At 38.7% G+C, this 23,948-nt stretch overlaps 2 protein-coding genes across 2 annotated transcripts; one reads left to right on the forward strand and one right to left on the reverse strand.

The window, feature by feature from the left end:
- Positions 1-7,397: 7,397 nt before the first annotated feature.
- Positions 7,398-21,237, reverse strand: RAD17 (RAD17 checkpoint clamp loader component; the record flags this gene model as incomplete). The annotated part of the gene is made up of 16 exons (XM_079548377.1): positions 7,398-7,650; positions 8,516-8,573; positions 9,750-9,870; positions 10,573-10,719; positions 11,141-11,287; positions 12,322-12,407; positions 13,528-13,722; positions 16,147-16,258; positions 16,902-16,971; positions 17,055-17,180; positions 17,275-17,327; positions 18,338-18,474; positions 18,917-19,073; positions 19,733-19,816; positions 20,554-20,832; positions 21,196-21,237. 16 exons carry the CDS (start codon positions 21,235-21,237, stop codon positions 7,398-7,400), a joined length of 2,067 nt encoding a protein of 688 aa, XP_079404503.1.
- A 203-nt stretch (positions 21,238-21,440) lies between these two features.
- Positions 21,441-22,967, forward strand: AK6 (adenylate kinase 6; the record flags this gene model as incomplete). Its single annotated transcript, XM_079549041.1, has 5 exons — positions 21,441-21,468; positions 21,927-22,019; positions 22,322-22,380; positions 22,485-22,630; positions 22,778-22,967. 5 exons carry the CDS (start codon positions 21,441-21,443, stop codon positions 22,965-22,967), a joined length of 516 nt encoding a protein of 171 aa, XP_079405167.1.
- Between the last annotated feature and the right edge of the window lie 981 nt (positions 22,968-23,948).

The raw sequence follows: 23,948 nt of genomic DNA on the forward strand, positions 1-23,948 counted from the left end.
AGGTGGTTAAGTGCTAGAACAGGTTGGGTTGTCCAGAAAGGTTATGGAATCTCCATCTCTGGATACATTAAAAAGTGATTGGACACAATCTTTGACAGTTTGCACAGAGAGCCTGGCATCCTCACACTGTGATTCTATGAAAATTATTTCATTTCCAGTTATTGCCAAGGTCAAAGAACAAGAAGAAAAGGAATAGAAGAAACAAAAAATGGAAAGGGGGAGAAAAAGAAATTTTTGTTTTGTTTATAAAAATGAGGGGAAAGTAGCAGAGAACACAGAAGCCACTCAAACTGGAAAATACATTTATGGCTATCCATGACATTAGAATGAGCTTCATTCATACATATTTCTTGTAGCATTTCAGCACTAAATCTTCCTTGGAGATGAGTCAAGACTTGTCTGAACACTTACCTATGTGACTTACTTTTGGAACCTGCTTTAGCAGGGGGGTTGGACTCAATTATCTCTTGAGGACTCTTTGAACCCCTGCAATTCTGTGATTCTGTGAATCTTTCAATGTGTGAATGCACACAAAAGAAATGAGAGAGGGAATAAATGATTTCTTTTCCCTTAACTCCTTCCTGCAAAATCAGAAGCAATCTATTATGGGGCTTGGGACCAGACATGCCTTCTCTCCATTGGAATGTTTGAATGTCTGTATTTCTAACTTCCTCAAGAAATTCAAAATTCTAGTTAAAAGATCATGGTTATATTTGTTCTTTCAATGTTGGAATGCTAAGTGCATGAGAGGTCACAACTGGATTCAAAGTCCTTTCCAAGTCTTATGTTCAATTTCTGTTAATATCTTTTCAACACTCAACATTTTCAGGTTTTACTTGTTACTATTGAGTGTTTATGAAGTAAAGTGAAGGTTTTCCCATCTGGAATTCTTCAGTCAGAAACTGTACAGCAGAAACAAAGCTAGTGGGAATTATTTGATCACACAGAACTATCACAGAATCATTATCTAATAAAATCACACAGTAGTTTGAAATGGAAAGGACCTCTACCTGGATTAGTTCCAACACCCCTGCAATTGGCAGAGACAGGATCCACTGCATCAGGTTGTTTGAGGTCCCGTACAACCTGACCTCCAACACCTCCAGGAAGGAGGCATCCATGGCTTCCCTGGACAACTGTGCCATCATCGCCCTCTGAGTAAAGAAGCTTTTCCTTGCATCTAATCTAAATATAACCTCTTTCACTGTGAAACATTACCCCATTTCCTATCACTACTCACCCTGTCAATGAGCAAACTTTGCACATCAATGTCAGACAGGTCTTAGACTCTGCCTGAGTCTGGTGATGCCTCAGAGGTTCCTTTTCTGAACTTTCCAACACAGCAGAGAGCCTTGGCTTTCATTTATTTCTCCTCCACTCACTGAGACTGCAGTCAGTTCTGCAAACACAGAGATCATCTTCATTTACAGTTGTAAATGCATAGGTAGAAAATTGAATCAAAACCCAAGTACTGTAACTTGCCAAAGGAGAAACAATTACATGACAGTTTGTTGTAACGATTACTCCTGTCAAGTGGGTCAGTTATAATATAAATTGCTTGGGGAAAATGTCAAGCATAAGTTAAACTCTAGTGATTGGCTGTAAAAAGAACAATCTTCTGGAAGAAACTAAAAAATCCAATTTCACTAAAAAGTAGTTTATCTTTTGCCTCTCCTGGAAAGCACAAGCTTTGGAAGAGAAAGGTGTCATGTCTACATGCAAGTCCTAACTAAATATGAAGGATTTCTTTACAGATCTGTCTTCAAAGAGCATCAGAATAATCCAGTGCGTTTTACAATTCTGAATGCAGGGAAAACACAGAGCTCTTAAAAAATTTTCATTCACACGTAATGTTGAAAATCTGATTCTCAGAATGAACTGCCTCAGAAACAAAGCTTACAGGAGTCAAGCACTGCTATCTCCTGGAGAAAACTATTTCATTACAACTTGCCAGGCCCCGAGGTTAGAAAATGTTGTAACAACCCATCCAACCCCCTCCATGATGCCCTGGGCCAGGAGCCCAGAGCCAGTCCCACTCCCTCGCTCCTGGTGACACCCCTGTCCTGCCAGCCCCCATAAGGTCCCCATGGTTCCAGCCACCTGGCATCCTAACAGAGCCTGACTAGCAAAATACATCTTCACTATTCTCTCTGAGCTTCTGCATTGTGATGATTTAAAGGTCCTCCTTTTTTTTAATGTTTGTCTGTCACTTGTAAAAATAATTAATAAGCTTTTGGTTGATTTCAAGTATATTTGGCTCATTTGTTAGATTCAGCAATTCTGGGAGAGAGTCGTGTTCCTGACTAGAAGTAAAAAAGCGGTGCCAAAGGCAGAGCTCTCCTAATATTTTCAATCCAATTTTCCTGGTAACGCAGGTACTCCCAACACTTTGTTGTTGAATTGCCACCATCAGACCTCAGCCCTGTGATAAAGTTATGTGACAGCTACTTGAAGCATACAGCAGGTTTGAAGGGCAGACGGTTGCTTGAAGAATAAATGTGCAAGAACAGACAGCATTAGAGGAGATTAAAATAAATTCTGAGAAATCTGCTTCAGATTACTATCCGAATTCCTAGATGACAGAGTGTAAAACACCATTTTGAAAATGCCAAAGAAAACCAGCAGCAGTAGATTCCTCTTTTGCAGAAAGTTACTGAGCTTCTACCCAAAAATAACAGAGAAAGTCGCAGGGTTTTATTTCCCTGGAAATTAACCTCTCACACAAGTTCAATTGCATGTAAATTCATAAAGAACAAATATAAACCAGAATTTCTGGTCTTGGAGGGGAAAATGCCCTGATCACCTGTGGATCTAGCAAGCTGAGCTCCCCTGAGATAAGTAGCAGCAACACGTTCTGAGATATTGCTCTGTTCTTGCAGGATGTTCCATCATAAAACCAGATGAAAAATACAAGATTCACTGATGCTCATTCTATTCTATTCTCATCTTGATTTATGAGTAGTACACATACATGTGTAAGCTTATTCAAAACACATATGTATATATACGTGCATTTACATACATGCTTAAACAGACTGAACACATACACAGATTTATAAACACATGAACCTTAGATTTATAACTACATCATCTTTAGTCTCATAGCATTGTCATACGGAAATGCAACTCAACCACCTCCTGTCAAAGTATTTCCTGCATATTAATGATTATCCTGTAGCAGAAAATCCATCCAAAGTAATTTTAAATTACTTTTGAGTAATTTTTAAAAAATTTTCCTGGTTTTAAATACCAGGAAATTAGGAAGTTTATATATGTATGGTCCACAGAAATATCAAAGAATGAGTGAGAGCTGAATAATTACAGCCATACCCCTTTTAAGACATACGTCCTACTACTTTCTAGGCAACAGATAAAGGATTTTTGCATGAGATTTTAGGTGAACATGTGGAGTCATGCTGAACAACAACAGCAGAACCACTGAATGTTACATTTCACTTTGTTATCTCAGAAGCACCCTGGTAGACGAGCCCACCCCATACTCACAAATCTGCAACTAGTAATTCTGATTATTGTCTGCTAATTATTCCCCATTTTTAATATGGAGAGCATTTCTGGATTAGTTCTGCCAGATGTATACAGACACAGAGCTGTTTTAACAGTTACTGAAACAGCAGCGACCTTGCAGTGTTTGCAATCGCCTGTCAGGAAGCACTGCCTGCTGTGTGCCTGCCACAGCTAACAGGATGAACCAGGAATGAAAGAGAGGCATCTAGTGGCAAATCTGCGCTGCTCTTTGCATCTCATGGTAAAAGTTCCAGTATTGCAGTTGTGATCAACCACCATTTCTTTGAAAGAACTGTTTAATATTATGAATGAAAACACATGAAAAACAAAGAGGATTTTTTTTTTTCTCTCACAGTTGATAGTCAGGACTGTTAGAAAAGGAGCTGAGGTCTTCATATTTGCTCCTTAATTTTTTTCATTTTCCTTCGTCAATGGAGAGTGGCCATGCTGCAGTTAATGATACTTCTACCCATGAAAGCATTTACAGAACTAGAACCACTTGTGATGTTTCAAACTTCACAGTCTAAAGATCAGCTGCTGGAGCTGTAGAAACAAAGAGCAAATAGTTCTGATCATAAACAGAACATAATACCAAGGAACTAGCATGATGGTAAAAAGTGTCATAGTTGCTTGTGCCTCATTTTGAAGATTCTAATGATATGATAGAGATGGGAAATTCTAGATACAGAATCACAGAATGGTTCGGTTGGAAGGGGTATCAAAGACCATCCAGTCTCAACCTCCTGCCATGGACAGGACCGCCACCCACCAGATCAGCCTGCCCAGGGCTCCATCCAACCTGGTCTGGAATGCCTCCTTGAACACCTTCACTTAGAGTGTGCTGGTGTAGACTGGCTGAAACATTTCAGAATTTGCCAAGTGTACCACAAAATACTGCCATTGAGAAAACTCAAGTTGGATAAATCAAACCCAGTTTAGTTAAACTAAACTCAGTCCTGAGTGGATTCAGCCTGAATTGAGCAACTCAGGCTGAAAATACAGAGAGATCCTCATAAACAGAATTCATATAGATTGTTGGAAAAGAAGTTATGCTGGATCATTAATAAACAAAGCCAAAGCTGAGACAAGATAACATCAGTGATGGAAAAGAGTTCCTAATACAAAGCCAAATTAATCTTACGAAGTGCAGGTAAATATTGAAGACGAATTTTTATTAAAATGGATCAAATGGGCAATCTTTTTGCCTGGAAGTAGAATTTTAGAGTTGCTATCAACATATGAGGAGCAAAGAGACTTGCAATCCTAGTCCAATGTCTGCCAGCAATCTGTTGTGGAATCATAGAATCACAAATTGGAAACGACCTCAAGGATCATTCAGTTCCCTGCCATGGGCAGACCTGCCATTCACTAGATCAGGGTTCCATCCAATCAGGCCTTGAATACCTCCAGAGATGGGCATCCACAACCTCTTCAGGCAACCTGTTCCAGCACCTCACCACCCTATGAGTAAAAATCTTTTTCCTAACATCTAACTAAATCTGTCCTCTTTTAGTTGAAAGCCATCCCCCCCTTGTCCCATCACTATCAGACCGTGTAAAAAGTCAGTCCCCATTGTGCTTGTAAGCTCCTTTCAAATACGGGAAACCACAAAAAGGTCTTCCTAGAGCCTTCTCCAAAGTGTACAAGCCCATTTGCCTCAGCCTTTCTTCATAGGATAGGATAGGAGCTATAGCCCTGACAATCTCTGTGGCATTATTTTCCATGACTCCAACAGTCCCACATCTTTCCCGTACTGGGGGCCCTAGGCTTGGATGCAGTACCTCCAAATGGGATCTCACAAGGGTAGAGCAGTGGGGGACAACCACCTCTCTCTGCTGCCACACCTTTGTTGATGCAGCCCAGGTTACAGCTGGCCTTCTATGCTGCAAGTGCACACTGCTGGCTCATGGACAGCTTTTCATCAAACACGAGCACTAGAATAGGTTGTCCAGAGCATTGTGGAGTCTTCTTCTATGGAGATAAGCAAGACCTGTACACCTAATTGTGCAACCTCCTGTAGGGTACCTGCTTAAGAAGGGGGGGTTGGATGCAATGACCTCTCGAGGTCCTTTCCAATCCCTGCAATTCTGTGATTCTATGGAATTTTTCTTTCTGTTTTTGTTCACCACTTAGAAACTAGAAGCAGCTCAGATTAATGTCTCATTCACAATTTCTGAAGGAATGTTCTAACAGTGGCAAATTACTACAAACGTGGTTGGTTTTTCATTGAAGCATTCCCAATCATGATTGCAAGTCCATGCATAAATGTGTGCAGTACATGTAGACTTCTAATTTGCAGAAGCCATAGTGTTAATACGCAGCAATAATGCATGTTATGGTATTGCCAGCTGTTAAGTGATACAACTTTCTAAGCTGCATTCACTCCTCCATGTTTTCTCCAGACTTAAGTAATTCAAGATAGCTTCTAGTCAACAGTATGACTTCTTTGCCCTCACAAATTGCTTAATATACACCAGCAAACACAATAAAGGTACTTCAATAAGGACTTGTAAACTTATTTGAACTGAGGTAGTCTCATAAACGAAGATTCACTTACATGAATTTTCTGAAGCAACAGCTTCAATAGTAATTGCAACATTGCTTGCAAGATTGGCTGACAAATGAAAAGAGACAAATTAAAAAATGATAAACTATTCCATTAAAAGTACTATCATGAATTATGATCTTAACCTTTTTGAAAAATGTCACTTCAACATGAAACTGAATGTACTTTACAAGACTGCAAATCTGAATTTCAGTGTGAAATAGTGATTTGCAGAATTTTAGTCTTTTTGCAAGAAACTCCACCTACTAAAGGAATGAGAAAGTATGAAACTAAACTGATGAAAAGAATGCTCATACAGCATAGAACAGCATATAATAAATTAGTTTTGATGGTGTGACGGAGATTTCCAATTGGAATTAATCTTAAATGCACAAAACCTGTCCTTAATCAAATACGAGAAGGTTCATCACTAATTACAGTGATGTGAGATACGATGTATGTAAGGGATTTATGATTTCACACAGGGACCCAAACAACAAGAAGTATTTAACAGTCTATTCTGATAAAGACAAAACACTTTGAGTGTCAGTAGCCAAACATGAAATTATTTTTTGTTCCAGCCTAGCTAATTTAAAGAGGAAAACTACATGACACCATTAACTTCCTACCAAATAAAAATAGGACAAGAACTTCTGCTTAACTGTTGTATTTTCACCTCAATAAATTATCAAAAAAATTCAAAAACAAATCCAAACTGTTGTACAGCACATGTTCTATTTATAAACACGTTAAAATATCTCTAGCAGATTACAGAACAGCATTCACACAGTAGTTTTATTTACATCATCAATACAAGATATCAAAGTTTTTACATATCCCCTTAAATCTCCTCTTTCAGAAGGTTCAAGCTTCCAAACAGAAATTTTTCTGAAGACATACACTTTAGAAAAATCTTCAAATGCTGGTAACTTACCAAATGTGTAAATAGGAACACATTGTAAAACTCCAAAGTAAATGAAGATGTGTAAAAAAAAAAAACAAAACAAACAACAATAACTTAAGAATGGCACTGATTAGCTACAGCCTCAAACTATTTAAATTTATCATTTATTGTTCTCCCTTTGTCTCAGTATACTTTTATGGCTCAGAACAGGCAGCGAATAGCCTGTTTTAGTATTCTGATCACGTCTGATCCTGCAAAGCTATGAGGAAGATAAAGAAAAGTGTCTTGATACTGACACTGTTACGTTTAGACTGAGCCTCCCAGCCCACCTGCACTCTGTTCAGCAGACCATACTCATTTTAGCAAAGCCCTTTGGCGCATAATAATCTATCAGCTAAGTCAGTGGCTGATGCTTTGTTGGACTTAGTCACTGTCATATTCCTCTATATTTAATTCATCTTCCTCCATAGCTACTAGAGCAGCAACAGGCTGAGGCTGACTGCAAGGTAGTTCACTTCCACTGCGCTGGCTGGATGACAGGGGCAGTCCATCCCAATCGTTCTCATTTGTTCTATTTTCCTCCATCTGTACAGCCACCTCAGCAGGGTCCTCCTCATAACCAACAAATAAGTCTGGAACTCCAGGATCTTTATCAGTAAGCGTTTCAAGCTTTAACCTGTAAAATAACCATTACAAGAGTAACTCGCCATCAAACAAAACAAAACCAGCCAGCCAAAGCAACCACTGCACTTCCTGCTCTCCCACACCTCTTGCATAATATCCAGGCCCTCCCTGTTCACTGATGCCAAACAGCTTTCACATTTCCTAGCAGTAATATCCCTGTCAGTCTTAATTAATTTATACAAGTTTGTTTGTGTTTTTTTAAATTTATATCCTCACCTTCATTATCATGTTTTACACCTGTGTGCACATCTTCCAAGCCCAGAACTCAACACTATGCATAAGCTACACAAGACACTATGGAAGATAGAAATTTCTCTCAGATAAAGAAAAGCAACACAGAGCCTCACACCAGAGCTATGGCAACAGCAAAATACAAAAACATGTCTGTGTTCTGTTAGTCTCTAGCACCCACTGTTGCCTGAAGTTTCCCCTTACGGTGGCAGTGGATTTGCTCCTTTCCTAAAGCAACATGAACTGCTGACAATGAAGTGACTGACAGCAGCCCACGGAATGCCAGCCATGACAGGCAGCAACTGAACTTGAAACAGGCAACTTCAGAAAAGAAATGAAGAGAAATTCTTTTCACATATTATCTTCCCTTTAGCATTTGGACTTCAATTTTTGTAGCATCTCTGTATCAGTGCTCCATTAAAATTGGTCTTGCTAATTATAAACAGATTTGAAATAGAAACAATTTTAGCTTCCAAAGTTAGAAACGATCATGCTGCAAATGGAGAAAAATATCACACCACAGATACACACTAATGATATTTTTTGTATGAAATGGCTCCTCCTCGGTGTATGTTAAGGGAAAGACAGCATTTTATTTCCTTAAAGAAAGTAAAAGACAAGTCTACCTCCCAAAATGTCTTTTCAATGGCAGCCTCCCAACATCTTGGATAAAAGCAATCTGAGCTGAGAACAAAGAATAGCCAGTATTATATTGAGTACATCATAACACACTTAAAATTGAACGCATTGGAAAATAAGCAGTTTTTAAGTTCGCTTAAGTGGTCCTGTAAAAATCTGCAGTAATTTGGCTATCAAAACAGCTTAAATAACTGCCATAAAATATTTGCGCATTCCCTACACAATAAAATAGAAAAACAATCATCAGCTGTGAAATTGTTCTGCAGTTATTAATACGCAGCCTACGAAAAGAATTCATCTAGATGCCACGGCCTTATATAAGGCTGTTATTAGAAGCAATTATCACTGTGAAAGCGACACAGCTGTCTGAAAAGTAATTTCCAAATTATTTATCATACAAAGAAAACATTTTCTGCATGAATTGTCTTCTCGTGGATTGTCTTACATTAGACAACAAAGCACTGTGCACTCTGATCTTATTTACTTCTCCTAGGAAAGGCTCCTCAGAGTCTTTCTAAGACTTAATGTTATTTGATAGGGATCAGCAAGCAAGGAAGATACAGCTAAAATTGTCTTCTGCACTTCCAAAAGGCTTCTCACTAAGTCCCTGTACGGGAACTGCTGAGTCACGGCCTGAACCTCTGATTGATCACCTGAGGCGAGCCATGGGTCAGCCAGAGGAGCACAGGTGAAGGCAATTCAGCTGTGCTGCTGGAAGGGATGGAGCCTGGCTTCACCCCTCCTAGACCTATTGAAGAGCTGGCTACCAGTGGGGAAGGGTCTCTTCTGGAGATCACCTCTCTCGGTGTCTTCTGGTGAGCTCAGCCGAAGGGTAAGCTCTTCCACTTACTCTCTTTTGTGATCGTTGTTTACTTTGCCTAATTCTCTTGATTATATTGTGATTATAACATCTTGATATCTATTGATTATACAATTATATTGTGATTATAACATCTTGATTATACAGTCCCCTAATTAAAAGGCTCTAAAAGAAGTCTTAAGACTAAAATAACTACTTTTTTTGTTGTTGTTTTTGTTTTCCTCTACTGTGTTACCCAGTACACTATGAAAAAAGGGAGGTGAAGAGTGAGACTGGCAAGTTTCCTGACTTCACCAAGTTAAATACCTGGTAGTGCTGAAATTTTTCAATATGCTTTAATACCTAGAGGGAAAAAAAACAACAAAAACAAAACACTAAAACAAGAGTTACACTGATCTTACCTTCATTTCTCATTGGATTTGCTAACTTTGCAAGGTAAGGCAGTAACTCTGTCTGAAGACACTCTGGTGATAAACAGAAGCTTGAAAAGAGAGATTTTGCAGCAGCACAGTTTTCTTGATACTGTAAGAGTTGGGGAAAAATAAAAAATAAATAACCACAATACAAACCCTGCTAAACCAGAAATGACATATATATTCAGTGTGATAAAGAGCAGCAGGACAATTTCCTGGTCTTCTGGATAACTGTGCACAGGCTTGTGAAGAATTAATACAGAAAAGACAGAAACAGTTGAGTTCAGATATACAGATTACAAAACAGCAGTACACGTCTTCACTTTTGTCTTCCACCACACATTAAAGATTTCTGCAAGTTTTTATCCTATATACAGGCAGACACAGCAGGGCAGGTATTCATTCAAATGCAAAAAAAATGCCAAGAGCTGACACATCTCATAGACAAATTACATCTAAAAAAAACACACAGTACAACAGCAGTAATTTGTTACAGAAGATTTTAAAGTAGTTTAAACTGCTCAAGTTACACTTATTTTTAGAAATATCTTACATTATTTAAGCACTAACCATGTAACTTAGGATTAAAACTATCCCAGAAGTATGCCAATTTGAAGAAAGAGAACACTATCAGAGGACTCCATTTTGTTTTTCCTTTAAAGGAATAAACAATTCAAATGGACCTCCTCATACGAATGTCATTTAGAAGTAGTTTATGTCAAAGTATCATATTTGACAATGCATGCAAACCTCATATATATTGCTAAAATCACTAAGATGTAGTAATTTCCTCAAAACAACAAGCATTTACCTTGCTATTGATAAAGAACCACTGAGGTTTATGTAAGGGCCGGAACCCCATCCCTCCTTGGCAGTGGGCAAAGGCTCTGGATGAATTTGAATGTATCACACCTCGAGTAGATACAGATGTACTGTACTCTTCCATCACAAGCCGTGACTAAGGAAAAAAAAATGGGCATTACAATAACTTGAGGACTGTGTGTAGCACATCTCATTTGAACTAGAACCAACTGGTACCTGCAGTGACACACAACATATCCCACATGTATTTGGGTTAGTGCAGAATCTCTAGTCAGAGCCAAACAGAACACCAGCTCAAGTTCTTCAGGGAAAAAACATGCAGCCTCTAACACATTTTAACACACTTCTGTTCTACTCAAAAACACTTTGTAGAATACATTAGATTGTTCTATAAAGTGTTCTTAATACCATATTATGGCATGTATATATACACATATATACGCACACGCACTGTAGCATATATGAGATACAGTGATCAACTACAACAAAATGCTGTCAAGTTGCACAAAAAATGTATATGAAAACATATATAATCTTTATAATGTAAAATGACTTACATTCCAATTAGCACAAAGGACATCAGCAGTACTCAGGTACTCACTGGCTCTCACAACATCATCTATGTCAGTAAAAAATTCCACATAGTTCTGGTGAAGGTACAAATTGAACATGCTTCCAGACATATGTGATTTTTCCACAATATCCTGTGGGGACAAAAAAACACGTCCAGATTTTACACAGTATGCAGGAAATGCATCCTATAAAACTATGATACATTTTGATAGTTAGGGAACTGGCACATGTAACCCAAGCAGGGAAAGGATCATACATTGGGACCCTGACAGGCTTGAGAGATGAGCCCATGGAAACCTCATCAAGTTCAACAAGGCCAAGTGCAAGGTCCAATATCTGGGTTGGGGCAAAGAATATAGGCTGGGAGATGGTGGACTGGTAGTGCAGCAGCCCTGCAGAGAAGGGATTTGGAGTACCAATGAATGAAAAGCTGGACATTACCCAGATGCATGTGGCTGCAGCCCAAAAGGCCAACAGCACCCTGCACTGTATCAACAAAGGAGTGGCCAGGAGGGAGGTGATTTCCCCTTTACACTCTGCCCTCATAAGGCCTAACCTAGAGCAGTGCATTCAGCTCTGGGGCCCCTAGCTGAAGAAGAAGAAAGACCTGTTGGAGCAGGTCAAAAGGAGAGCCATGAAGATGATCCTAGGAAGACCTCAGGTTGGAAGGACCTTTAGGCAACTTGGTCTAGTAAGAGGTGACCCTGCTCATGGCAGGGTCTGGATAGTCATCAAGGTCCCAAACCATTCATATAGAAAATGAAGGGTTGTTTGTTCCTGAAGAAGGATAAGAGGAGCTGGAAGCTGTTTTCAACCCTGTAATGGGTGACAACAGAAAGGTGAACTCAAAACTCCACTCAATCATGCACAACAAAAAGATGATAGGCAATGGGCACAGTCTGCATACAAGCCTGCATACAAGCCTGAGGTTCTCTCTGACTTATTGAAGGTACTCAAAACTCAACAGGATTGGGAATCCAATCAATCTTTGAAGCTAGTCTCTAGAAGTCCCTTCCAGAACAATTATTCTTTAACTCAGGTAGACTGAGTATACATATATTAAGATTAATGAGAAAGCCACTCTGCATATTCTCAAGCATCAATCACTCAGGTTTGTTTGCTTCTTTCTTTTTCTTTTTTCTCCAAATCAAAATTGAAGATGTACCTCAGGGTGGATAAGCAACGTGTCTCGACGGTGTTCTATTAAATGAGAAGGCAGCTGAGGAAATTCAGATTCTGACAACGGTTCTCCTAAAAGAATTGTATAATCCATAGTCTTTTAGTACCAGAAATGGTTACATTAATGCGTATTACTAAAAAGCTAGGGTAAAGGAAAAGAAAAAAAAAAAAAAAGACATTTCAGATGTTACATTCAAAAATCAGAACACAGATGAGACGGGAGCAAGAACAGAAGCATGCAAGTTCACGAACAGAAGCCTTCACACAGACTGTGGACTTGACTAACTAACTTGACTTTACCAACAAGGAGGTTGCACTGTTTCCAGTTTGTGTGTTTATGCCCACATCAATATAGTCAACAGAATGTAATTGGTTATACTATCCTTTATAAAATAAAATCCACTTGAAGATTTTCGTACTCCTTCCTCTCATCATTTCTTAATTGGTTTGGGGGAGAAATTCTGTCAATTATTAGGAAAAGGTGGAAAAATTGCATTATGAATTCTGACTTAGATCATGACAGATAGTAACACAGCATAAATATCTAATTCTTCTGAATGATATTTTTCAAATATTAAAAAAAAAAAAAAAAAGGACAGTAACCATACACGCAGACTAGAGAGGAATACATTTACAGAGCTGTGTGTATAGAAAGCAGTGAAGAGAAATGTGGAAAGGGAGACAGGATACTAAAAGGAGAAGTCAAAGAGCCTTTCAGCTCAGAAAGACGCACAGGTCTCAAAGGAACCAAAGACTTGAAATAAGAAATAAGGAGAAAGAGCAAAACGAATCAAACCCAAACAGGAAAGGCAGCAACTGAAGGGCTGCAGGTCTGTTTTGTAACTCTAAGAAAACATATGAGGACAGAACATAACGACACAACAAAGTACTGTGCACAAAAGAAAATTCTGGGATAGCTATCTTTGCGTGCTTGACAGCATGCGGACCTAAAGAAACTAGAGTTACGCATTTTATTACATATGTGTAGTAATTCTCTGATGAAGCATGCATTATTTCTCTTCTGAATACAGACAGCTGCAATCTCAGCTACCAAAATATTTATTGCTGTTTATTACTGTTACCAATGACAAAACATGTTCATTAGAGATCACCTAGCCTTATTTAAGGGAAGGCTATTAATATCTGACATGTTTTGCTCATTATTGAAGATAGAACAAGTAACTTTTCTTACTTTTGCAGTAAATTATTTTCCCTAGAGCATGAAAAAGAAAGATGGAAGCATCTTTGCCACCAATAGCTTGTATTGCCTGGTCTTCTAAAATATCGGATTTACTTTTCTTCCTCAAGTTATACACTGCTGCTGTTTCATTTTTTAGCGTGGAACTCCGTTTCTTCCTTGACCAGAAATCTTTCTCCAATGACCAATCTACCAATAAAAGCACAATACAGACAGAATAAAGTAACTGGAGTAAAATAAATAAATATAATCCACAGATACAGAAAGTTTTATAAATGCAGTCACCATGAGAAAGCTCATTTATTAAGGCAACCCCATTATCTTCACTAGCAAATTTCATTCCACTTGTAAGCCATTCTAAGGTGCCATTCTAAAAGAGAAGCTGGCATTCTTGCTTACTTACTCTAGCTCTGTATGCCTCTTAAGTTAGCAATCTCTCCTTTATAAATAAAGTACAAGGCAGATGCAAATATATGTAGATAATATTCCCATTACATTTCCTACAATTATCAAACCCAGAAATTGATTTAGCAGCAAAGTCCTCCAAACTGGAGGAAATCATCCTTTAATTAGTTTTTTCTTCTCCGATGATTACCACAGATCCCTTTTATCCATTAATATCACCAAACTGAATACATCATTTATGTACCTAACACACACACCAAGTTACTTACTTGTAAAACAAATCCTGCCATCCTTCTGATGGCTTTCAGGAAATGAAAATGGAGGTGAGGTCTCTCCAAAACATCACTGACTGCCTATCTATTATCTAACTGAAACACACCTGAACAACTAAACAATTTCTATTCAACATGAAGTAAGATATTTTCATTAGCATCTAAAGAAAAAAAAAAAATGTGAAAAGAGAATGTATGTATGCCTTTGTTTTCTTCCAAGTTCTCTTTATAACTCTCATGTTTTTATACTTCCGAAGTGAGTTTTCTTTAAATTAACATAGAAAATCTAAACAGTCTTAAAAACAAGCAGTTTGTGTATGTATAAACTCCTTATCATCCACCAGTAAGCAAGAGCAAACTCTCCTCAGGTATTCCCAACCTACTTTTTACGTACTTAGTGGCATCACCATCATCAAAATCTTTTTTTTTTTTTTTTTTTTTTTTTTTTTTTAAGTCTAAAACCTAAGCTACGTTGACGTGGAACATAAGGCTATATGTTGTTTCACGATGCTGAAAGATGGAATGGAAAGAAACAAATTTGCTACTAGCTTAAAGACATACCACTGAAGTTAAATTCACTTCCTTATTTCTAGGTTGAATATAAATCTATCAAATCAACCAAATCTGGCACCCTCTAAAAGTTCCTAGAATGAATTACATGCGCTACAAAACAAACTGAAAAAAAAAAAAAAAAAAAAAAAAAAAAAAAGATTACATATCTTCCATATATTTTTTCTTTACACATTCCAACTTCCAGCGCTTACAAAAGACAGAGAAAAAGTCTCTTCTTCCTACATGGGAAGATCTGAAATAATCCCAATTTTCCCAATTTAAGTTTGATTTGAATGTCATCTAGTCCTGTGCTTTGAAGGCTCCTAATATACTGAACTTCACAAAAAATTGTTCTATTCAGTCAATAACTTCAGAATAGATTATGCTACCTCACAGCTTTTCAACTTACTAACAATCACTTCAGGAATTACACACAAAAAATCAGTGGGCTATTTCAGAAACGCTACATAAGTAGAGCTAAGTGCAAAGAGAACCAAGCAGAGAAGCTATCACTTTCAAATTGAGGTTGCATCATAAAAGTTTTCATCAATGAACACATACTAATACCAAAAGACATAGAGAGGAATAGAGACGATTGCATTATGTTCAACAGACACACAGCCAGTACATGAGGGCTGCTTCAAAAGTAATACCTCCTACTTTATGATGCTGGCCCAAAACACAGAGGTGGATGCTGGTTGGATGGCAGTAAAAGTGGAACTTTCCCACCAATATTTCATGACATGTTGCTGTGCAACAGATGGCAGCGGAGGGGCAGTCTGACAGAATGATGTCTGACATGGAAGTGCAACTGAAGCAAAGGTTCACTCCATTCCTCCATGTAGAAAATATGGCACCCACTGATACTCCTCAATGCTCGCTGAATGCTTCTGAGACAAAGCAGTGAGTGAGAGCACAGTGAGGTGGTGAGTGTTGCATTTCAGCAGCAGTGAGAGTGGCTCACTTACACCAGTGCAGATTGTTACAAGTGCACCACACAGGCTCTTGTTCAAAAGATGTATAGCTAACGGGGGTGACTATCTTGAAGAAGAATGTTTTGTACCTGACAACTTGCTCTATCAAATAGTATACTGTGCTCTTTGTACCTCTGATAGCTTCCATGGAAATAAACAGAAGGCACTACTTTCAGAACAACCTATGTATATTATTAGTAATCACTGAGTTTATATGTAAACAGCAGAATTACCAACACAGCTACCTAAAACAAACAACAAAACCTGCTCCCTTTTACCACAGCAAGATATCAAGTTTTTCACACAGCCCACATAACCCCACATAACGAATCTTCAGCACTCAACAGTTTTTCTTCACTGTGGAAGCAGTCAAAATGTCACTCAATTTCACCAAAATCATAGATATTTACCTTTCATGGAAAAAAACTGGAGACTGTTTATTGCGCTTCTTATGTCACCTGAACAGCCTTTGCAAAGCAACTCCAGCGAAGTTCTATCAGGAGCATAGTTCTTCTCTCTGTTCTACAGGGAAAAGCAACATTCAAAATAATTACATGGGAAAAGGCATATTTGAGTATTACTTTTACTACAGGTACCCATCCCTGATACAGACCATGAACAGACTATATTATATTATTATATTATATTGAACTCAGCGTATGTTCAGGCCAGGTAAGATCTCCAGCTCAATAAATCACCATATTTTAAATTTCAAGACTAGAGAAAACAACACACAAATTTATTTTGTAACTGCCACTCAGGAGTAGACTAGATTGTAATCTAAAAACTTGAGAATACATGAGTGGGGTTAATGGTCTTCAGGTGTTAATGAATACCATAAAAAAGGTAACTTCTATTCCTATTACTTGTTTTATACATACGGTTTCTGTAAAAGGCAGAATTCTCAGAGGCAACTTCAGACAAAGGATCAAGGGGATCTCATCTTAAAAACAAGATGGCTTTCCCTTTTCTTCCTTGTATTTTGCTATAGCCTTTCCTGCTCCTACCTCCCCCCCCCTTCCCCCTTCATGGGGGCAAAAGCCTGTTACTTGATCAAAGATAAAGCAAATAGCAAAAACAAGTAGGAAAAACAAATTTCAGATATAAAAGCCAGAATTCTTTTGGTCCCAGAACTCTGCAGAAGTTCACAGCTTTGACAACTTACCATGTTAGCTTCTGCTGTAGCTATTCGATTAAGAACTTTCATCATGTTTGTTGGTGCAACGGGCTTGAAACTGTTAAATTCCATTAAAAAATGAATTAGTTTCTGAATTCTTATTTATTTTTAATAAATTTTTAATGAGACAGAAGATCTTACCTAATAACTGATATACACAACTCCTCTAGAATTTCTTTGGGGAATAGTAACCTCTGGTTGCTGTCTCCACTGAAGTTATCTGATATTATAAATATAAGAGGACATCTACTTGTATGTACAAATCTCCTAAAGTGAAAAATAAAAACGCGTAAGAGGATTCAAACTCCACTATAGTGCAGAGTGGCTAAGGCTAACCATTAAAAACTTATTTATAACTAACCTGAGAATTTCATGTAGACTGCTAGGGTCTCGATAGAATTGGTTTGGCATGTCCTATTCAAAACAAATTAACTGCTGTCATTACATTCAGGTGTAAATATTCTCTCCCGCAGACTAACTTAAGGCGTGCTATATTGCTACATGGTTTTTCTTGCTAGTTAGCTTGGCTTCAACTGTGGCTGAAGCTGAAGATAACTGGGAAGTAGGTAGGGTGAGGGGGGTGGGAGAAGCATAACTTTCTTTTTTTCAGGAAAAACAATTACCTAGGAGAAGCATTTTCTTTCTAATCTTGTTTCCTAAGAAACAGCCTTGGGTGAGAACACTGCCTGCTAGACAATTCTATTCAAAACACACAGATATACACAGAGTAACAGCTAAACTGAAGAAGGCAAGACATAGTGTATCAGATATGAAAGGAGGTAGACAAGGAAGTGACTATATGAACAGAGGATTTAGGAATCTACATTTCCCAAGTTATATGGTAGACAATGTTGCTCAGCTGGAACTTCTCTCTCTTCTATTTTTTTTCTTGAAAGTTCACTTTACTAAAGGCTACTTTATTAATTTAGAAAATCTTTCTGTCAAAAAACAATGAGAAGTTCAAGAAGGATGAAGTAGTGTGATATATTCCTGAATTTGTGAAAATAAAGCCTTCTCCTGGATCTCCCGTTATGGCTTATGAGAAGGGCAAATTTCAAATGCCTTATGATTTTATTAATTCCCATGCACTTCTATATTCTCCTGTATCCTCAGTTAACATGTGTAATTTTTACACATGCCTTTGTATATACACAAATATTTCTATGAAGCAAAACACAGTGTGATTTTTTTCAGTATTGTTCCAGTCACTTTTTGAGTATCTATTACTTATTTCTGTATATGAATTAGTGTGCAGTTTCTGCCCAGCAATTATATCATACAGTTTAAGCACAGGTAGAACTTGTTTTCAGCCAGCTGTTGAAGCCAAAAAGTAACAAAGAACTCATGGGCAATAAAGTGCCAACATTAATCCTCCAGCAGCAGCTAGTTAGCACGTCAAGATTATTATAAAAGTTTTCACTTACTTCAACAAGAATAAGCTTTTTATCATTTTCTGAGGACTCCCCAAGCATCTGAAGTTTGTTATATTTATTTGCTCTTAACAGAAAATCCTGAAAGAGAGCTGACTGGGCCTGACTTGAAAACGCATGAGAATTTGAGTCTGAAAAAGAAAACTAATTAAAAATGTGTATTCGATGTTACAGCAAGTAGAATACAAATACCCACAAGAACTAATACCCACCCATGCTACTTTCAGATAACAGCACTGAAGACCAGCAGCAAAGCCTTTTGGCAAACACATTTCAAATAAAAGATAGTTTTCAAAGGGAAGAATTCAATGGAAAACTCAAAGATACATTCTTATTTAACTAGTTCAGATGGCATCCAAAACATTACACTGCTTTCTGTATGAACTGCAAACTGCTTTGGAGTAAACGTTGTAAAAAGTAAATTCCTTTTCAGACTATTACTGAACTCCAAGGAGGTGGCTTATATAGACATCAGTCTAACTTTGTAGTCTGTATTTTTTTTTATGCTTTTATCTCTGTTACATACAAAACAAATCACAAAATTATCCAAAAAAAACAAAATAAAATACTTACTATGGCCAGATATATTTAATAAGTCTTCTTTTGTGAAGTCTAAAGATACTGGATTGGTCCATTCTTGCACTTGCACACCAAGATCTTTTGCTAATATTTGTATAGTTGCTGTCTTTCCACAGCCAGCAGGACCAGTTAACAGCAAAACACAGCCACCCTGACAGAGAAAGAAAATAACTCCAAACATTTTGAATAAAGATTAAATGTAGACTGATGATGAATAACGTTATCTTTCATACAGCAAAGATTCTTTTACAAATAAGAAGAGGTAAATAGTTTGAGTTTTTAATTACCTATTCAGTACTCAGAAAGAACTAGAACAGAAATCTGCAAGGCTTGCTCCCAGCATCTGCATGGCTAACTGCATGCTATATGGGGGTACCAATATAATATAAACGGAACAGAAGAATCAGGTGAAAAGAATACTAGCCAGTAAATGATGCATTTGTATAACAATGCCTAACAATCCAGAAATTAAAAGCATCCTATTACATCAAGTCACTATGACTAGAAGTTTGCCTCACTATTTAAAATCATACTGCTGGAGATAAAATGCAGTTATAAAAGCACACCAAGCTGAAGGTATGAATTGACTAGATGCCAGAAAATGATGCTGCTGAGCAAAAACAGAATCCATCTCTACTTCTCTTTGCATAGGGCTTGTGGGTTGGCTTGTGGTTTGCTTGCCTTTTTTTTCAGGTTTTGTTTTTTTTTTTTTTTGTTTTTGTTTTTGTTTTGTTTTTTAATTAAATTAGAATTCAATCCAATTTGGTTAGACAATTTTGTACCTCTACCTGCTAATTTCACCAAAATTACCTGCTTTGGCTGTCTCCGAAATATATGTATTTTTAACCATGTTTCAACTTCTTCAATTTTCTTCTTTTGGACAGCAAGGTCATTCTAAAACAAGATGAAAAATGTATGAAATGAATTTATAAGTATGCATTACAGTTTCTAAAACTTTAACAATGAAATTCAAGAACAGAAAACAGGCTGAGTAAAATAACAGCTGTGTATGCGTATGTTTCAGTTACATACGTTATGCTTTAGAAGTAAATGAAGGACAATCATTAGAGCTTATTTCCTCAAACAACCAATTTCCTATTCCTTGCAGCATGGAAATAATGAATGATTTTTGATTCCTAAAGTAACAACATGATCTTCCAGTGTGATTACACACAAATGCTTTGCAGCTATTGCTAGAACTGATTCTTGACTCTAATACTACGTGGATCTTTCTAAATTTCTAGTCTTGTGACTCAGTTCCTCACCATAGCTGGACTACTAAAAAATTAAATATGAAATACAAGTACTGCATTAACTCATTTCTCTCTCTTTTCACTAGTTGTGGATTTTCCTTGAATTCGTAACTGTCAGATTTGACAACAGATTCAGAAGTTTAGGTGTTGATGGACAGGAAATGTCAGTAGCTTTATATCCTCCAGAAGCCTGCTAGAAGGCATACATCCTACAGATATATAGCACATTATAATCTTCATTACAGACAGTATATAATCAAATCAGAACTTCAATGCCCCCATAAAACAGAACATATTTAACTCCTGATCAAGAAGGATTACAAAGAAAAGCATTATATGTAACGTTACTAGTAAATTTGCACTTCAAATCTCTCATACCTGAGTTTCAGGTTTGTATTTATCTACCCATGGCTCATCTTGAGACTGGTTCCAGTTTATTCTGGACTTGTTACAAGGCAGATCTACTGAGGACAACTTTGCTCTTTTTCTTGACAGGACTTTGTTTTTGCTGCATCCCGGCACAGCAGACAGGTCTTTCTTCTGCTGATGATTTCTCCCAGAGTTGCCTTTGTGTGACTTTTCAGGAATCACGTTGGAAGAAATATCTGCACTTCCAAAGAAATCATCAAACGAACAGGCCAACCAATCTGTCGCCTGGTAAAATACAAGGAATTGCTATTGTTACAGCATTACCTTCCCTCTTCACATGGGTGCAATCTGAAAATCCTATCAGGCATGCACAGAGAATACCCTGTAAAGGCCTTTAGCAACAATGCTTTTTTAATCCGAGTGCAAACTTTCTAAGAGTTAACAAAGTAAATCACACTTTAGATTCCACAGCAGAGCATTTTGTAGCAAACTGGAAACCAGAACAAGCTAGAGCAGAAATAACTAACACCACCCCCAGCGCACAGCATACACAAGCTGTTCTAAAACTGCCGGTTAAAAACATCGCTCCCACACGAAGATTAAGTTCACATTGCCTCCACTCGGTTTTAAACTGACCGCCTCGAGCCCCACCTCCGCCGGCGCCAGCTGTCGACCCGCCGCAGTCCCGGACATCCCGGGCCGAGCCGCCGGGCCGAGCCGCCGGGCCGAGCCGCGCGACGCGGTGCCAAGCCCCCTTCCGCCGCGACGCGGCCTTCCCGCCGCCTCTGCTTAGCTGCCCGCAGCGTGCCTGCGCGCTGAGGCGCCTGCGCGTGACGTCATCGCCGTGCGACGGCGGTAGCGCAGGACCCCGCACGTGTCTCCTAGGCGACGGCAGCATGCGGCGCCCCAACATCTTGCTGACCGGTGAGTGGCGGGCTGCGCCAACACGGGCCGGGATGGGCCGCGCCGGGCCGCATTTCCGTGTTCACCCGCAACGTGGAGCCGTTCGGGCCGCGTGGCGGTAGGGAGAGAGGAAATGGCAGGGCTACGTTTGCTTTGTGCGCCATTCGGCCCTGTGAGGTGGCAGACCACTGTCAGAGCAGGAGAGTGAGTTTGTCTTTTCTCCCGTCCCATTCAGAATCACACCTGTGCACGAAATGAGAGTCGTCTTTGTTTACTGTGGTTGGTTTTGGTCTTGTTTAGTTTAAGCGCCCCAGGCGTGCTGGACGTCTCTTTTTTCTTCTTATGTACCTTTTTGCCCCTTTTCTTGTACGAACTCACTGGTATTCGCTGGGGAAAGCTTCCCCCTTGGCTCTACTCCTGGTAGGAGGTTGCCTGAACAGCTGTCTGCCTGTCTTTGACTGCTCTGCGTTTGTCTTTAGGTACTCCCGGTGTTGGCAAAAGCACCCTCGGCAAAGAGCTTGCATCGAGGACAGGGCTGACCTACATCAGCGTGGGTGACCTGGCAAAAGAAGGTGGGTGGTGTTACCAGGACAGTGGTAGGATTCTGTGACTGTGTCATTCCTTGCTTCCAATGCATGTGTTATAGAGCAAACCAAAATGTGACAGAGTTCCCTGAATTGAAATATGTTGGGTGGATTTGTTAAAGAGACCCTCTGCAACAATAACTTGTATTGCATTAATTAATAAATATACATTTATAAATGAAGGGCTCCATGCTACCTTTTGCTGACATCTAGCCAAAGCAAACATGACTCTGAATATTTTTAATAACTCCTGTTATCTCACAAACATGCACAAATCATTTTTGTTACAGAAGAACTGTATGAAGGTTTTGACGAGGAATATGAATGCCCAATTTTGGATGAAGACAGAGTAAGTTCAGCTTCAAAAAGTAGTATCTTTGTATTGTTTCAACCATTTGTGATTTCATGTAGATGTACCACTCTCTGTTTGTTTGTTATTATTTTTTTTGGTAGGTAATTGATGAACTAGAAGGCAAAATGTGCGAGGGTGGAGTTATTGTTGATTACCACGGCTGTGATTTTTTCCCTGAACACTGGTTTCATATAGTGTTTGTACTTCGTGCAGACAACTCAATTCTATATGACAGGCTTGAAAGCAGGTATGTGAGGAGAGTAATTAAGTAAATTGCTATTGTGTAATCTTCATCAGAATTTTTTTCTAAGCAGTAAGATACTGATTTTGTATAAAAAGTGTTATAGTTTTGTATACGTGAGGCTGGCTCTCAGTATTGTTCTTATTTTTTTAGGGGCTACAAAGGGAAAAAGCTACAAGACAATATTCAGTGTGAAATTTTTCAGACACTTTATGAGGAAGCTGTGTTGTCATACAGAAAGGAAATTGTGCACCAATTACCCAGCAACACTCCTGAAGACCTAGAGAGAAATTTGGATCAGATCGTGCAATGGGTTGAGCAATGGACAAAGGACAACAATTGACAACTGGAGAAAAAGCAACTGTTCTGGTTTTGATTGGGATAGACTTAATTTTCTTCTTTTCAGCTTCCCATGCTGCTCTGCCACCATGGATTGCAAATAACAAAATGGCTTGGTTTGGAAGGGGCTTACCTTGTACAGTGCTGTTCAGTAAACAGCTACCTGTTGGGTCCCTCCATCTCAGCCATCACCAGTGGTCTCTCTTTTGATCAGCATTCTCATCAGCACTTCAGGATTCTCAGGATAAAATATTTCCTGACTCATTTCTAACTCTGTAATCTGGTACAGGGTTCCAGACCTAGCTTCTATTTATCAGCCAATTTAGCCAGACTCAAAAATTCTGGCTTGCTTTCTGAGATTAAGTCATGATCTATCTCTTGTTCTTTTTCTTCTAATTTAGATTGCAAAACTTCTTCCTGATCTAATTCATCTTCCAGTGCCACATGAAGTTACTAACTAGTAGCTACTCACTAAGCTACTAACATTCAGCAGCTAACAGGATCTGTATGCTTTTCATTTATTCCTGCAAGGATTTAACCATTTCATCACTAGTATATCTAATAAAACCTGTCTGGGCTGTCACCAGTGCTCCTCCCAACAAAGTATGCACTGTGGCTTTTCTTTCTCTGGCCACAACTTTTGATTTTCTTGCAAGTGTTGTGATTCCTTCTGCCTATAGCTTTGGGATTGTGCCAGTTGTTCTGAGCCCAAACCATTCCCAGTGGGGAAGGGCAAACACTATACCTTTTCAGATTTCCAGTAATGGGAGAAGTCAAACACCAGTGTTTCCTGGGCAACCATGGCTTGCCACTGCTCGTACCTCTCCCAGTGTATAGCCTTCATGGCGTATAGTTGAGAGATTGCTTCCCAAGACTTCCCACCCACAGTATCAGATATCTTCCAGCTTACAACTTTGCTGGCATAGTTAGCAGGATTCCCTCATTTTGGAAGGTCTGAAGGCTACCTCTCAGCTACGTGCCAGCC

This window comes from Tetrao urogallus, assembly GCF_951394365.1.
Source record: "Tetrao urogallus genome assembly, chromosome: Z".
Taxonomy (NCBI): domain Eukaryota; kingdom Metazoa; phylum Chordata; class Aves; order Galliformes; family Phasianidae; genus Tetrao; species Tetrao urogallus.